Source organism: Microcebus murinus, chromosome 4 (assembly GCF_040939455.1).
Source record: "Microcebus murinus isolate Inina chromosome 4, M.murinus_Inina_mat1.0, whole genome shotgun sequence".
In the NCBI taxonomy this organism is placed as follows: Eukaryota; Metazoa; Chordata; class Mammalia; order Primates; family Cheirogaleidae; genus Microcebus; species Microcebus murinus.
In genome coordinates, this window is record NC_134107.1 from 45,925,277 (window position 1) to 45,941,743 (window position 16,467).

The 16,467-nt window shown below is 33.5% G+C and overlaps 1 protein-coding gene across 27 annotated transcripts in view; it reads left to right on the forward strand.

Moving 5' to 3' along the window:
• Nucleotides 1-16,467, forward strand: part of SOX6 (SRY-box transcription factor 6) — a 631,508-nt gene that overhangs the window by 261,101 nt on the left and 353,940 nt on the right. For all 27 annotated transcript variants that reach the window (XM_076002133.1, XM_012780692.3, XM_012780698.3 and 24 more), the window contains one exon: nt 12,077-12,284. In XM_076002133.1, the coding sequence (XP_075858248.1) occupies nt 12,077-12,284 (208 nt within the window). The remainder of the gene's footprint in view (nt 1-12,076; nt 12,285-16,467) is intronic.

Consider the following 16,467-nt stretch of genomic DNA (forward strand, 5'->3'; position numbering starts at 1 on the left):
TGACATATTAGAAGGAAATTCGAAGGTTCTTGCAGTGAATCCTCAAAATTGGGAAATTTACTAGGCTAGATCTAGTGAAGAAAGGAGATTGTTGAGCTCACAGTGTAGCCCTGAAGGCTTAGTATATATGACATATAAAGCAATCTGTTCTCTTATCTCTTTTCCTTGGGCAAACTTGGCCTTGAAAGGACCTCACTCTTAACAGAGTAGCATGTCTATTAAGGAATAAATGGATTTGACAAACCTTGATTGTGCTCTGATACTTTATTTTATTTAGGATATTATGGGGGTACAAACATTTTGGTTACATGTAATGTGTTTGCCTCACCCAAGCCACGGCTACAAGAGTGTCCTTCCCCAATATGGTGCACTCTGCTTCCTTTAGTTGTGGGTTTACCTCTCCCACCCACAAACCTGACTGGCATCCACTGAGTATTACTACCATGTGAACACCTTTGTGTTGATCAGTTAGTGCCAATTTGATGGTGAGTACATGTGGCACATGTTTTTCCTTCCTTGTGATACCTCACTTTGAAGGATGGGCTCAGTCTCTATCCAGGATAATATAAGAGGTGCTAATTCACCATTGTTTTTTGAAGTTTCTCAGTATTCCATGGTATACATATACCACATTTTATTAATCCACTCATGTATAGATGGGCTTTTGGGTTGTTTCTACATCTTTGCAATTGTGAATTGTGCTGCTATAAACATTCAAGTGCAGATGTCTTTATTATAGATGTCTATTTTTCCTTTGGATAGATGCCTAGTAGTGGGATTTCTGGATCAAATGGTACTTCTATTTTTAGCTCTTTGAGATATTTCCAAATGACTTTCCATAGGAGTAGTACTAATTTGCAGTCCCACCAGCAGTGTAAGAGTATTCCAATCTCTCTACATCCACACCAGCATTTGTTGTTTTGGGACTTTTTGATAAAGGCCATTCTCACTGGAGTTAGATGATAACTCATTATAGTTTTGATTTGCATTTACCTGCTGATTAGAGATGTTGAACACTTTTTAATATGTTTGTTGGCCATTAGTCTGTCTTCTTTTGAAAAGTTCATATCCTTTGTCCTTTATTGATGGGGTTGTTTGATTTTTCTCTTGTTGATTTTCTTAAGTTCTATATAGATTCTTGTTATCAGCTCCTTTATTGGTTATGTAGAAAGCAAATATTTCCTCCCATTCTGTAGGTTGTCTGTTTGCTCTAATGATAGTTTCCTTAGCTGTGCAGAAGCTTTTTAATTTGATCAGGTCCTATTTGTGTTTTTTTTTTTTGTTGTTGCTGCTGTGATTGCTTTGGGGGTCTTCTTCATAAATTCTTTGCCTAGGCCCCATGTCTAAAAGAGTATCCCCAACATTTTCTTCCAGAATTCTTAAGCTTTCATGCCTTAGGTTTTAGTCTGTTATCTATTATGAGTTGATTTTTCTAAGAGGTGAGAGGTGGGGATCCAGTTTCAATATTCTGCATGTGGATATCCAGTTTTCCCAGCACCTCCTACTGAATAGAGATTCTTTTCCCCAATGTGTAGTTTTGTCTGCTTTGTTGAAGATTAGATGATAATATGAGAATGGTTTTATATCTGGGATCTCTGTGCTATTTCAAAGATCTATATCTCTGTTCTTGTGCTATTACAATGCTGTTTTGGTTACTGTAGTCTTGTAGTAAAATTTGAAGTCTGGCAGACTGATGTCTCCCAATTTGTTCTTTTTGCTTAAGATTGCTTTGGCTATATGAGGTCTTCCCTGGTTTCAGATGAATTGTAAAATTATTTTTTTCTAAATCTGTAAAGAATGATAGGGATTGCATTAATTCTGTAGATCACTTCATTTTAACAATACTGATCCTACCAATCCATGAGCATGGTAGGGATTTCCATCTGTTTACATCTTTTACAACTTCTTTTTTCAGTGTTTCATAGTTTTCCCTCTATATGTATCTCACTTCCTTCATTAAATATATTCCTAAATATTTAATTTTCTTTGATGCTATTATGAAATGTGTTATGCCTTTGATTTGATTTTTGGCTTGACTGTTATTGGCGTATATGAATGCCAGTGATTTGTGTGCATTAATTTTGTATTCTGAGATTTTGCTGAATTCATTTATCAATTCCAGGAGTCTCTTGGTTGAATATTTGGGATTTTCTAGATATTAGAGCATATCGTCAGCAAAGAGTGAGAGTTTGACCTCTAAACCTACAGTCAATATCATACTGAATGGGGAAAAATTGAAAGCATTCCCACTTAGAAGAAGAACCAGACAATGTTGCCCACTGTCTCCACTTCTATTCAACATAGTGCTGGAAGTCCTTGCCAGAGCAATCAGACATGAGAGGGGAATTAAGGATGTCTAAATAGGTGCAGAAGAGGTCAAACTCTCACTCGGATACTTTTTAATGTTGAGATTTGTGAGGTATGGAGAACATACCCTGAGTTTGTTTCATTTAAAGCATACTGGTTGCTTTGCTGAGTATGAAAACAACAACAGCAACAATAAAAAAACAGTTATTTTTATAAGTTAATCTTTGTCTCTCAAATGAGAAAGAAAACAACTGCAAAGGAGGAGACCATGAGGAAGATTGACTTGATGCTAGAATAAGTAGTTACCTCTTAGGAAAAGCTCTGTGAAAACATTTGAGACTCTCCATGCATAGAAACTTACTCTGTAAGAATTTGTCCAGCATCTCCAACTTCTGTAAAATCACTTCCTTTATTCCTCAATGCATTATAGTCAGAAAAGGCCATTCTTTTTATTCAGTGGAAATATTTTTCCTAGGGTACTGAGAGGGAACATAAGTTAGAGGAAAGGACGTTATTTCATAGAAAGCATATGTTCATCTCTGCCACTAATTTGCTGTGTGGCCTTAGGGAAGTCACTTTATATCTCCTGACTTTAATTTCTACATCTCAAAAATGAAAGATTTGAATTATAATCACCAAGTCTCTTGCCACTACTAACTTTCTGGGTTTCGGGATTAAAATTGTCTTACCAATTTGGCCTAATATTGTTTAGGTTGAGTATCATATATATTGTAGTTTGAGTAGTAATGAATTTCCACATGAAAGTATCTGCCTATGGTTGGTAGGCACATGAATCAGCCAATAACTGAACCCTGATAGAATGTGCTTGCCTGCCTTAAAGCTTTTACTACTGTCCCACTACCAAAAAGCTGTAAAGTATTCTCATCTATGAGGCTGTCTGCCCCATGGCATTAAATCTTTTAAACATGTTATATCTAATGTAGTGATAGGGTGCCTTAATTCTTGTTCAGACAATATTGAGTACATGCAGTTCAGGGCACTACTCTGTAAGAGAGGGAAAGAAATTGGAATGAACTCAGGGGAGATTAATCAGAATTGCTAGACCATGTTTTATGAAGAAGAAATGAAGGAAACAGGGATATTTTCCCTAGAAAAAGGGAAGATAGAAGAGAACTGTATTAGCTGTGTATAATTATTGAAAGGGCTACCATTCTGGATGTTTCCATGGGATAGAACTATAGGTTTAAATAGGTTTTATGTTCTCATAAAGAAGAATTTTTGACAACCCTCCAAAGTTTGAATAGACTACTTTGGGAGGTGCTATAAATCCTGTATCAGTGGAGGTGTTTAAGGAGGAGCCCAAAAGTCACTTATCTGGGATATTGTGACAGTCACCACCACTACCACCACCACCATTTAATGCGCACTTAAAAATATAACAGGCACTGTTCTAAGTGTTTTATTTTTATTAATTCATTTAATTCTCATAACAACCCTATGAAGTAAGTTCTTTACTGTTATTATTATTGCTTCCATTTTATAGACAAGGAAATTAAGGCAAACAGAGGTTAACTAACTTTGTCTTAGTATATATGGGAGGAAGGTGGAAAAGCTGGGATTGAAAGTAGAAAATCTTGCCTAGAGAGCCTGTACTTTATTAACTACTTTATTATTCCACCTTTTCTTGAATAGGGGATTCAAGTGCCAGATGAGGTTGAACAATTGGATTTTTTTTAAGAACCTTGAAATCTAGTGATTCTGATTTTGTATGTGTGCTGATATGTAGATAATGCAAAGCTTTTCTATGTGTTTGTCTTGACAGGTTTGTTGTTTTTTTTTTTCTGTATTTCCTCTGTTTACTATATTTACTTCCATTTAATAAATATAATGAGATCATTTATAAAAGTTTGGTTTTTTTTTTTTTTTCCTGTGGATTAAAATTTTAAAGGCCGGGCACAGTGGCTTACGCCTGCAATCCTAACACTCTGGGAGGCCCAGGCGTGTGGATCGTTTGCCCTCAGGAGTTCGAGACCAGCCTGAGCAAGAGTGAGACCCCATCTCTACTAAAAATAGAAAAAAATTATTTGGACAGCTAAAAATATATAGAAAAAAATTAGCCGGGCATGGTGGCGCATGCCTGTAGTCCCAGCTACCTGGGAGACTGAGGCAGGAGGATCACTTGAGCCCAGGAGTTTGAGGTTGCTGTGAGCTAGGCTGATGTCATGGCACTCTAGCCTGAGTAACAAAGTGAGACTCTGTCTCAAAAAATAAAAAAAAATAACATTTTAAAACAACAGCTTTCTCTTTTTAGGCTTTAGGAATCATGACCCTAGCAAATATTAGTAACAAATCTATTTTCTGACATATTCATGAATAATTTTATTATCATTAAGCAGTATAGTAATAGTGATAAGTGGTATATGTTATTTCAACTTTCAGACTGATATATAAATATCATATATTCTTACAACTGTTAGTTTTAATAAAAGAAAAAAGAATATACTTTGTTTATCTATTAAAGCAAATGATACTTTTGTCACAATCTGTTGGCAATTTGAACCAAATTTAGCATTTTCATTTATGTAAGCTTCTTTAACCCAATACTTTTCCATAAAATATGTCACATTAGAGAGAAACATACTTTTACCTCTGAGGAAGAACCTATAAATATTAGCAATTTAGTCTTTAGCATTATAAAGGTTAAATTAAATTTTCTTTGTTAGGAAGAAGTTATTGGACCCTAGACTAGATATATCTTTTTGTCAGTCAGTCAATAACACTATAGGTGAAGTGTTCTATAGCACAGTTGGCAGGTATTTTTGACTCATCAAAAAAAGTTGTTTAAAGTGGGGAATCAGAAAAAGCAGTACATATATAGTATATAAGTTATTATAATGTATTAAATATGTTTATATATATGCAACTTATGTAATATAACTTGAACACTTAATTAAAACTTCCAATATATCAATGCAGTGCAAACCAAGGAGGATGGTATACAGTGGTAGGAGCCATCTGTCCTGGCAGAGAAGATTGATCAATGACATGGTTGAGTTGCCAGTCCATGATGATTTAAAACACAACCAACTTTTAATTGGTTTTGCTATTATTTTAAACTTCTGTACAAACATTTCATCCCCTTAATTCTGTACAAAAACTGCTAGGAACATATCTGTAGTTGAACAAATTGGGTGTATTACCCATTTTAGTGAGGGAAAATACATACCATAGCGAACCACAAGTGTTAGATTGAAGCTATTTTAGTATTTGTGCTTTCTCTGGGTGATCTTAGGTAGAGTCAAAGGAAACAGAACTTTGCTGTGGATTGGGTGCTGTCAGAAATCAGGGACAAATCAGTAAACCTCATCTATAGGAAGGGTAGACTAGAGTGAGAATAAAGCTGTAAATGTAGAGGATACAGCTGAAATGGAAAACAAAACTGACAACATATACAATGTAGTAAGAATGAATACGTTTAATTCAGTTGTGCTGGTGGGTGCAGGAAAGGGTATAAGAATAATATTCTGTCCCTACAATTACATTGGGCAACAGGTAAGGAAATTGATTCTTGCAGTTACTTAGGCCATTTCCCAGTCATTTCTCCCAACTGCAATGACTTTCACCAGAATGCGAGTTTCAACTCCATTACATAGGCAAGATTACATTCCTGACTTATGCTTTCCCACTCTCAATTCCTGACATGTCATCTGACTTTTGCAACCCCAGCTCATTGCTCTCCTCTGCTTTCAGTATGGCTGCTCATCCACATTCCTTGTCTAGGTGTGGTTGACAATCCAGCTGAATCAGGGCACTAGCGTATTATAGCTTCTCCTGGACAGAGTGGAAATAATCCATATGCAGACAGGATAAGTGAGAATTGATAGTATTCCTAGAAAAAGCAAATTACAAATGCTGTTTCCTGGAGCTTTATGAGGAACCAGATATTAGTGGAATTAGTTTGGGATGAACATTGATAATGAAGAAAGTAATGTAGTTTAGTATTTATTATTCTACTTAGATGAACAAGTATGAATAAAAACCTGAAAATGATGAAAGTTATTATCATGAATGTATTTTCAGAATTGAAAATTGAAACAAAGGACAATTGAACAAAGGACAATTTGAATTTAATATTAAGAGTAGCTATCATTTATTGAGTACTTATATGCTAGGCACTATACTAAGTGCTTTATACATGATTAGTTTCTCATAGCAACTATTTGAGGATATAATTATAACTCTGTCCTTTGAAAAGGCAGAGTCTAACTCCTATCCCCTTGTCCATGGGCAAGTCTTGGTGATTCAATATTGAATAGAATGCAAAGACAGTTAAACAGTGTGATTTCCAAGGCTAGTTTAGAAATTGTGATACAGCTTTCATCTGGCTGCTTCTGGAACATGCACCTTTGGAGCCCTCAGCCATCAGGTAAGAAGTTCAGCTCTCCTGAACCAACATGCTGGAAAGAAAAGACCATGCGGAGAGATCACACTGAGATAGAGGAGGATGTCCAAGAAAACCTACCTATTCCAACCCAGAGCTCTTGAAGTGTTCTTGTATTGGCACCACATCTGAGTCCATCGTTAGCTACTGACTTAACTACAACTTCATGAAAGACCTTGAGACAGAACCACCAGCCAGATGCTCCCAAATTTCTCCTCACAGAAACCATTAATGATAATATAATGATTATTGTTATGTTTAGCACTTGGTTTTGGGGTGATTTTTTAATATAACATTAGATAAATAATACAAGTTACTTATTGGTATTTCTTAGATGAGGGTTAATAACAAAATGTAATTTCTGCCTCAAAAGTAGATAAATCTCCTCTCTAGGAATGGAAGGAAACAAAAAGATTTAGAAGATGGTTGTGACTGAAATTATGGCATCTTTTACTGTTGAGAGTGATTGTTGTAGGCCCATGGAATAGAAAAATCATTGGATTTGGTGTCAGAAGACCTGCATTTAGATTTTGGCTCTGCCAGTTCTACCTGTGTGACATGGGGAAAACAACTTAACCTTGCTGAGTGTTGGTTTTATTCCTGATGAAAGTGAAGATACAGAATGTGGTATTTAGTTGTTGGCAACATATTTTTAGAATGACATTTATAGACTTGAGTGTGTCAAAGGAGGGTAACAGAGGATCTGGAAATCATGTCACATGGGAAATGGGTGTAGTAAATGGAGGAGTTTTACTTAGAAAAATACTTTTAATTTGATCCCGTCCTTAAGATATTTTAACAATTCTAATATTGAAGAGGAAATAGATTTTGTGTATCTTTTGAGGGCAAACAGGAAACAGTATGTTGTAATCCTAAGTGTCTCAGGGTGTTAATGCTGCTGCAACAAAATACCATAAACTGGGTAATTTGTAAATGATAGAAATTTATTTCTCACAACATTATATGCTGAGAAGTCCAAGATCAAGACACCAGCAGGTTTGGAGTCTGGTGGGTGAGGGCCCAGTCTCTGCTTCCAAGATGATACCTTGTTATGTATCCTCCGGAGGGGACCTGCAAGCTATGTATGATGGAAGGGTTGAAGGGCAAATGGGCTTACCTATTTGCTTCAAACCCTTTTATAAGATCACTAATCCCATTCATGAGGGCTGATGGCTGTCATCTCCTAAAGGCCTTACTTCTTAATATTGTCACATTAAATGTTAGGTTTTGATATATGAATTTTAGGGGACACATACATTTAAATCATAGTAATAAGGATCTAGATTTTATCTTATATGAAGATTCCCTTTTAAATAATTAGATTTATTAGAAAATATTATTTGAGATCCCTCAATTGTAGAAATGCTAAGGAAAGCAAATTTGGTTATGTTTTTCTGGGTTTGATACACTGACTCTCTAGACATCTTCAAGAAGGGCAAGGTCTTTTCTTTTAAATTGCTCTTTTTTCTATTTCTCCCAAGCATCTTCTTATAAAATGACCTATGTTTTTCATTATTACATAGGTAATATGTTTATGGAGGATGAATCAGAAAATATAGATAAGCAAAAAAGGAAATAAAAATTACCAATAGTCTCACCATCATTTAGAAATCACTATAAATATTTTGGTATCTATCATTCCAGTTTGTGTATATATTGGGGGGGGGTCACATATAAAAATTGGTGTTATATTCTAAATACTACAATATATCTTTTTTCCATTTTTAAACATCTTTCCTCATGAATAAATTATTTCTATGACTTTTTGGCATTCATATTCAAATGTGAAGATGAAATTTATTTTCTGATTAAAAGTATTATTTATGATAGAACATTTATAAAATATAGAGAACTTCAGAAATAAAATAAAACTATTATCCCAAATACTCAGAGAACCATTAACAATTTGTTGGATATTATAGTCTCTTCTGTACATAATTTTTTTCTTAAAAATATATATTGTGTTACCAAACACTAGATCTTCCTATTCCTTTTATCTAAGTGTATTTTTGTACCCATCAACCAATCCCTCTCTATCCTCTACCTCCCCACTACCCTTCCCAGACTCTAGTAACCACCGTTTCATTCGCTACCTCCAAAAGATCAATTTTTTGAGTTCTCATATGAATAAGAATGTGTGACATTTGTCTTTCTTTGCTTGGCTTATTTTACTTACCATAATATCCTCCAGTTTTGTTGATATTATTGTAAATGACAGCATTTCATTCTTTTCCATAGCAGAGTAATATTCCATTGTGTGTGTGTGTGTTTGTGTCTTTGTGTGTGTATATATATACACCACATTTTTTTTATCCATTCATCTATTGGTGGAAACGATAGATATTCTAGTTATGCAGATTTGATCATTACATATCGTATGCTTGTTTCAAAACATCACATGTACCCGATAAATACGTACTATTATGTTATCCATAATAATTAAAAATAAACCATTTTAAAAATGTATATTGATGTAGTTTCACTAACATATTTTTTTACTAACAATACATTATGAATATTCCTACATTTTATTAAATTCGATAAAAATATGATTTTAAATAGTATCAAATTTTTCCATCATATGCATTAAATCATAATGCCTTCAAATAATCCCTACAATTGGACATGCAGATTACCTCTAATTATTTATCACTATAAACAAAATATTTTCAAATGATAATGACATTGTTTATAATAGCTGTGTGGTATTCCATTGTGTAGCTATATCATCAATCCTTATTTTTAAAAATATCTCAGTTCTAAATATTTTGCTTAAATGATCCCATCATTGTTAGACCAAATCTTTACCCTTAACCTTAATTTTTGATGATTTTTAACATATTTGGTGAGTAGTCATTTCAAATTCATCGGCCCACACGTACTTAACATTTTGTTGTATGTTCGGATGCATACAGAATTGCGAAACATGGCCCAGTCATTCAAAAATTAAACTTTAGTTACAAATATAACTATTACATGCAAATAGTAACAAATAATTTCTTCTAGTGCATTATTAAATGCTAAATTATATGGTTATAATTAAGTGCTTCAATATGTTCTTGTGGCTTTTGGGGTGCAATCATGACTTTTTAGCCTCTTGCTCTCTGCTACTTGGTCGTGTTAAACCATTTTGCATAGATTGTGGGGCTGAGGACACTGTGGGTCTTCACTGCAATAAGAAACCATGGTTATTGTCTGTGGTACAGAATGCAGTGACCACATTCCCATGAGTATAAAACAAGGAATATAGTCTAATAAATAAGTGACAATGAGTTAATAAGACAATGAGTTTGAAATTAGTTCTGATAGGAAAAAATGGTACTCTCTGGAGCCCAAATGCTCTAAGTACAAGCTAAAGTTGTTATTTAGGCTGGAGAACCCTTCCTAGCATCTTTTAATTTCAATTTGGCAGAGATGCAAAAATCTTCTTTATTGTAGTAATTGGAGAGTCATTCGTAGGTAACTGCTTTCACATATTACTGTTTTGACGTGGTTTTTAATCCCTTAGGTTGAGTAGGTTTTTTTTTTAATTAAAAAAATTTTTTAGGCTATGATCTAAAAATAATTTGCATTTGAAATGAAAGTAAATGAAGCATGATTGATCAAATGCTGATTATTAATTCATAAAATCTTTGGTCACGTATCTAATATGGGTTTTACTAAGAGGTCAAAGTGACTTTGGCAAATATATCTCTGAGTTTTCATTTGCACAAAGTAGAAAACAAACTGGCCATTCCAAGAAGCCACATAGTAACCATGGCTGGCATCTAAAAGAAGGAGTTCCTCTACATCTCTCCACAGAATTATTTTAAACATTAAGTGAGATAAAGCATCTTTCCTAGAGGAAGGAAGGGATCTAGGAGCAAGGTAAAGAGGAGCTCCCTTTCTTGCCCTGCCCCATTTATTTTTTCAGTTTATTTCAGCTCAAATATATTGAATTGCTCTGTTCCAGGTATTTGTGCTAGGAATGGGAATGCAGAAAAGATTAAGATTTAGTTCACAATATTTTTTTAACAGCTTTATTGAGATATAGTACACATCTGCACAATTTACCCATTTAATGTATATATTACAATGTTTTTTAATATATTCATAAGTTTCACAATATTTGATTTAGTTCAACTCATGAACATTTTTTTACTTCACAATTCCTCAGGTCCAGAAGGGAAAAATTTCCTTGGACCTATTCCAAGATCTGCTTCTTCCTTCGGAACAATAGTATCTACCATTCATTAAACACTTTAGTAATGTGAACTCAGCACTGTGCCTAGCTGCCTTACAAATGTTATCTGAAAATAAGGTTTAGCCCACCTTATATACAATGACAATGCCTAAATACCTAGCATTTATTGAGTATACTTATTATATCATTTAATATATGGAGAAAATTACTGCTCTAGATTCCATTTTCCTTTTCTCACCCTTTCCCACTAGTTACTAACTCTGTAACTTTTGCCTCATGCTTCTCTAGTTCTTGAAGTTTGCTGGGCTTGTTTGTGGAAGAGAGAGATAGAGGAGCAATTAGGATCTTTAAGCTTTTGGAGATAATCACAAAAACTGGATGTTTTACTTTACATACTTTTTTGTAGGGAGTAAGAATCTGCTTGTGCAAACAGCTAAGGTGAATGCAAGACCACTGTGGCCAAATATACTTGCTTCCAACTCTCAGTTCTGATTTAGAGAGATACAAAAACATTTCTTTCTGTAAACTTTTAAGTATTTGTTATTTTCAACCTAAGATTTGCTTTTCTTCCTCAGCTGACGGATCTAACCCTCTTACCAGTTAGCTAACTTCTCTGTACTATGAAGTTATTATTATGCAAATGTTTCTGTAGTAAACTTGTCCTTTTGTTAAAAAACTGCGAAATGAAAAGTGAGTCACTGTGCTGAAGTATCAGTAGTAAGGATAAGGAATAGAAAAAGGCTTCTGTAACTTTGGACAGATATATATAGCTAGAAAAAAGCCAATTTTACCCAAACCCCAGCACACAAAATATTCAAGTTGACTAACTTTCTGGCACTGAGTTAGATAATTTATGTATTTTTTGGTGAACAATGAACATTGGATACTGAAGCTAATGTTTCTCCTAGTTCTAAATTAAAGGACAATGATTAAACAGTTTTAATCTTCAATTTCAGGTTAGTTCCTTTGATACTTCTTTAATGTTTAGTATTGTTTAATCAGAATTATATTTTTTATTTGTCCTACCAAGTTAGTTATTACATTTTATTTTATTTTATATATTTTATTTGTCCTTCTAAGCATCATGTACTGTCCTTCTGAGTTTGTGCTTTTTCCCCAATGGTACTCAAAGAAACTTGTATTCTAATGGTTTTATTTTATTTTATTTTATTTTATTTTTCTAGGAATCAGAGAATAATAAGTTATGCCCCCTATATTCCTTCCGAAATACCTCTACCTCACCACATAAGCCTGACGAAGGGAGTCGGGACCGCGAGATAATGACCAGTGTTACTTTTGGAACCCCAGAACGCCGCAAAGGGAGCCTTGCCGATGTGGTGGACACACTGAAACAGAAGAAGCTTGAGGAAATGACTCGGACTGAACAAGAGGGTATGTGTGGACTTAACTGTTGGGGTTTTTTCTTCTAACGATTTTAAGCCTTAAAAAAATGTGTGGGATTTCAAGGGACAGAGAAGTACATAATTAGCATTAGCTAGGAAAAATTTATTCAGCTTGTGATCCATTAGGAGTGTTAAACAGATAGTTCCATTTTTCTAAAACTTTGTGTATTTTATTTGGTTCTTATGATAACAGATCAAGATTTTAAACTGACTGTAAGTTTTACCCTGGGAAAAAATTAGAAAGGGAATTTTCCTAACTACAACTTTATTTTTTATTTATTCTGTCTTATTTCTTTTTGGTGGATAGTGTTTCTTTATGAAAATGTCAACTGTTTATCAAGCAAAATTTAAAAAAATTATTTCATTTTTGTAAATATTATAAATTTATAGATATTATATTACTTTACTTCCATATGTTATAGAATGGAGTGTTGAGGGCTTCAAATATTGTTAAAGCTAAATGTTCAAGAGTAAGTTCTTTGATGTGTAACATCTGCTGCAACATTCCACATCTCCCTTCTCTACTCTGTCCAAGGGTCCACTCAGGTTCACCTGGATTCTAGAAAGCAGATATGAAAGAAGATTCTCCAGTATTATTTTTAAACAAAATAAATCAAGTCTAAGTGATTGTTATACTTATGTATATGCTTTCATTTTCTATGTACAGATTTTTAGGCCTTAACACGTAGGATAATTAATAGCTCTGGATTTATTACTAGCATTGTAAGTTAAATTCAGACCTCTGTGACACTATACGGAAATAGAGATTAGATATAAGGGAATTTTTCATGTAACTTAATTTTATTCCTTTAAGGGCTCAAAAGTTTAAAAGTATCCAATTAATTTTTGTAGAAGTCTCTCTAAAATGTATCACATGGTTCCCTGTTTTATTAACCATATCATATGGCACAAGATGTAAATATTTTTTGATGACTCAGGATCATGTTACAGTAGACTAGGAACTCTAGTACCTGTCTAACAATTATGTGACCCTGGGTAAATTTTTCAATCTCTCTGAGCCACAAAAGTTAAAATTTGGTATGGTACTATTATCTGACTTGGCAGCGTAAACATTTTGAGAATTAACCATAATAATGAATATGAAATCTTTTATGAACTACAAACTGTATAAATTTGAGGTGTCATGATGATTATCATAAATTTCAATTATTTTACTGTGCTATAATGTACTGATGCCCTGGGAGATCATTGAGATAATTAGGAATGTTTGACTTTATGGTTATTTCTCTACAATTATGAAGCTTTAGGGTTCTTGTGTCTGCTGAACATATATGTGTATCTTATTTGGTGTGTGTATGTGTTGGTTTACCTTTCTTAGATATCAGGTTGCAGGCTGTTATTTCTTGCTCAGTTGTAAATAAATTCTAATTTGCTCCTTCATCTGTAGATTATAAGATTAGATAATCAAGATATTCTGGACTATATTTAAAGTATGAACAAGTATGTTCCTGATGAGTTGCTGGGAGATTCTGGATAATATACATGATCTTTAGTGAATGAACTTTGTGCTGACTCTTCTAGCTTTTCAGAGACTTTGTTTTCCTCATTCTTGGCTATGTTCTCAATAACTGAGGTTTCTAGATCAATCACCTCTGAATAAGTGAGATTGCTAGATTACTTTTAATTGTGCTTCATCAAAAGGATGGTTTTAATTCTATCAGTAAGTGATTTTCAAAATAATTTAGAAAGTTCTTTAATGTAAAAATAAAGAAATTGAATTTTTTTTCCTGGATTAATAGAGAATTTTGAATCATTTTTTCTTGCAAATAATGGTTTTATATTCTTCCTCTTTATTGCCATGTGTTATAGTTGATTTTTTATAAGAGAAACACTTGCAAAAAGTCCTTTATCACTATATTCCTACTAGCAAATAATTTTTATACATAGTATACAGATGTTTGATTATTTTTTACAGTATATATGTTTTAGACATCACAAATTGAGGCATCTTTAGTGTATATTTCTGTACATAATATATTAAATACAAATATGAAGTGATAGCATGCACATCAAATTTACTGATCCCACAAATCTGGCAGGAACAGAATATATGAAGGAAACAAAATTCAAAAGCTTTTGAGTTTGACAAACTGGCAATATGAACTGAAAACCAAACTGTCAAGATAAAATTTAATGGATCTTATTATCAAGTTCAGAAATCCAAAACCCCTGTGTATGCAAATAGTTATTGAACAAAATATAAATAGCAGCCACATGAATGAAAAAAAGATCTTAAGAGTTTTAGGTGACAGAAAGTGCAATGGAGTCAACATGGTGAATATTGCCAGAAAATTGCCATTGCTATCTCAATCAGCATTATGAGAAGTACAATATGAAACTTTTAAAAGGTGGTATTCCCACTGAACTCCCTGCTCAGTAGAATGCATTGAAGTATTTTGGTGAGTTCTGAATTACCACACTTTAATAAATAAGGACTCAAAAGCAATGAGATGTTCTCAAAGAACAATTGACATGATCATAGAGAAAAAATTATATAATAAAAGGAATGATTGAAGGAACTAGTAATATTAACCCTAGAGAAAAGGAAATCAAGGATAAAATGATGGGTCTTTAAAGATTAAAGTCACATGGAAGAGGGATTGGGTTTATCCTATCTAATTCCTAAGGATAGAATGCAGATCAATGACAAGAAGTTATAAGGAAACCAGAATATGGTTGAGAAGACCAACTATGTAACAGTCATAGCTGTCTATATGGAATAATCTTCTTTGGAAAGAAATAAATTGTCCGTCCTTAGAGGTATGCAGCGATCTCAATTGCCATTTTAATTGGGCTGTTGTAGAAGACAGAGGATTGGTCTTTTTCTAATACTAAGACTGTGATTTTTTTTTTTTATGAACGATATTTTATAGCTCATGGCATACCTTTTTTATGGCCCTAATCAAGAACTAAATAGTATTGTGATTAAATTTTCTACATGTTTTTCTTTTTCTGTGCAAGGGACTGTATTTAAACTCTGAGATTCTTAACTTGTTACCTTTTTTTTTTCTGTGCATCCCTTTGATAGTCTAGTGAAGCCTACAGATCTTATTTTAGAATGGTTTTAAGTGCATAAAGTAAAATACACAGAATTATAGAAAAAGTGAATTATATTAAAATTCTAAATAATTTAAAAAATTTGTGATATGGTAGAATGTGCTATTTTACTAATGCATTAAAAACAAGATATAATGGAGGGCCTAACAATATCATAATTTTGAAGTAGTGATAGGCCTGAAAGATATTTTGAGATATCTACAATATAATGTGATATACAAATATCAATTGTGATACCATTGGTGATAATGTCATAGATACTACAACTACTCTATGGTTTGTTACCTGCATCCATAATTTATGGAAATGCAAATTTTCAATTAGAAGTTACTGAAAAGGAATTTTTTCTGTCAAAGTTCACAGACTCCCTGAATTCTATCCATATCTCTTGGGATCTGTGGACCTCAGGTTAAGAACCCCTATGCTAGATGACATGGCATACAACCCTAATAAATAAAACAATAGTCTCTAACTTTAAAGAATTTATATTCTAGTAAGAGATATGACATATACAAAATGAACTCTAATTCAATGTCTAATATATGTTATATGAGAGTTGTATAGATGAAATGTTAAGATAGTTTACAAGATAGACAAATTGTTCCTGTCTAGGAAGCTGTGGAAAAGTTCTACAGGGAAATGGGTCTTAGCTTGTCTTGGAGAATGAAAGATTTTATATAGATAGAAATGGAGAGGAGAGGCATTTTCAGGGAGAAGGAATAGGCAGAGAGCTTTAAAACAGTCCACAATTCAGGTTCTAACTTAAGGTGAAGATGCACATGATATATATATATATATATATAAGATTGAAAAAGTAGGTTATGTTAAGATCATGGAGACCCTTTAATTCTTGGCTAAGGAGATTGGACTTCATATTGAAGGTGATGGGGGAGCCACTGACTATTTTTTAGTACAATAAGGTGATGGATTAGAGCTTTCCTTCAGGAAAGTTAATCTGGCAGCACTGTTGAGGATGAATGGGAGCAGGGAGAGACATTAAGGAAATTGTTTCAGGCTAGAGATAATGAGGCCCTGAACTAAGGCAGCAGAAATGAGGAAGGAAGAGGGGTGCACATGGAAAAGACATTAGGAGA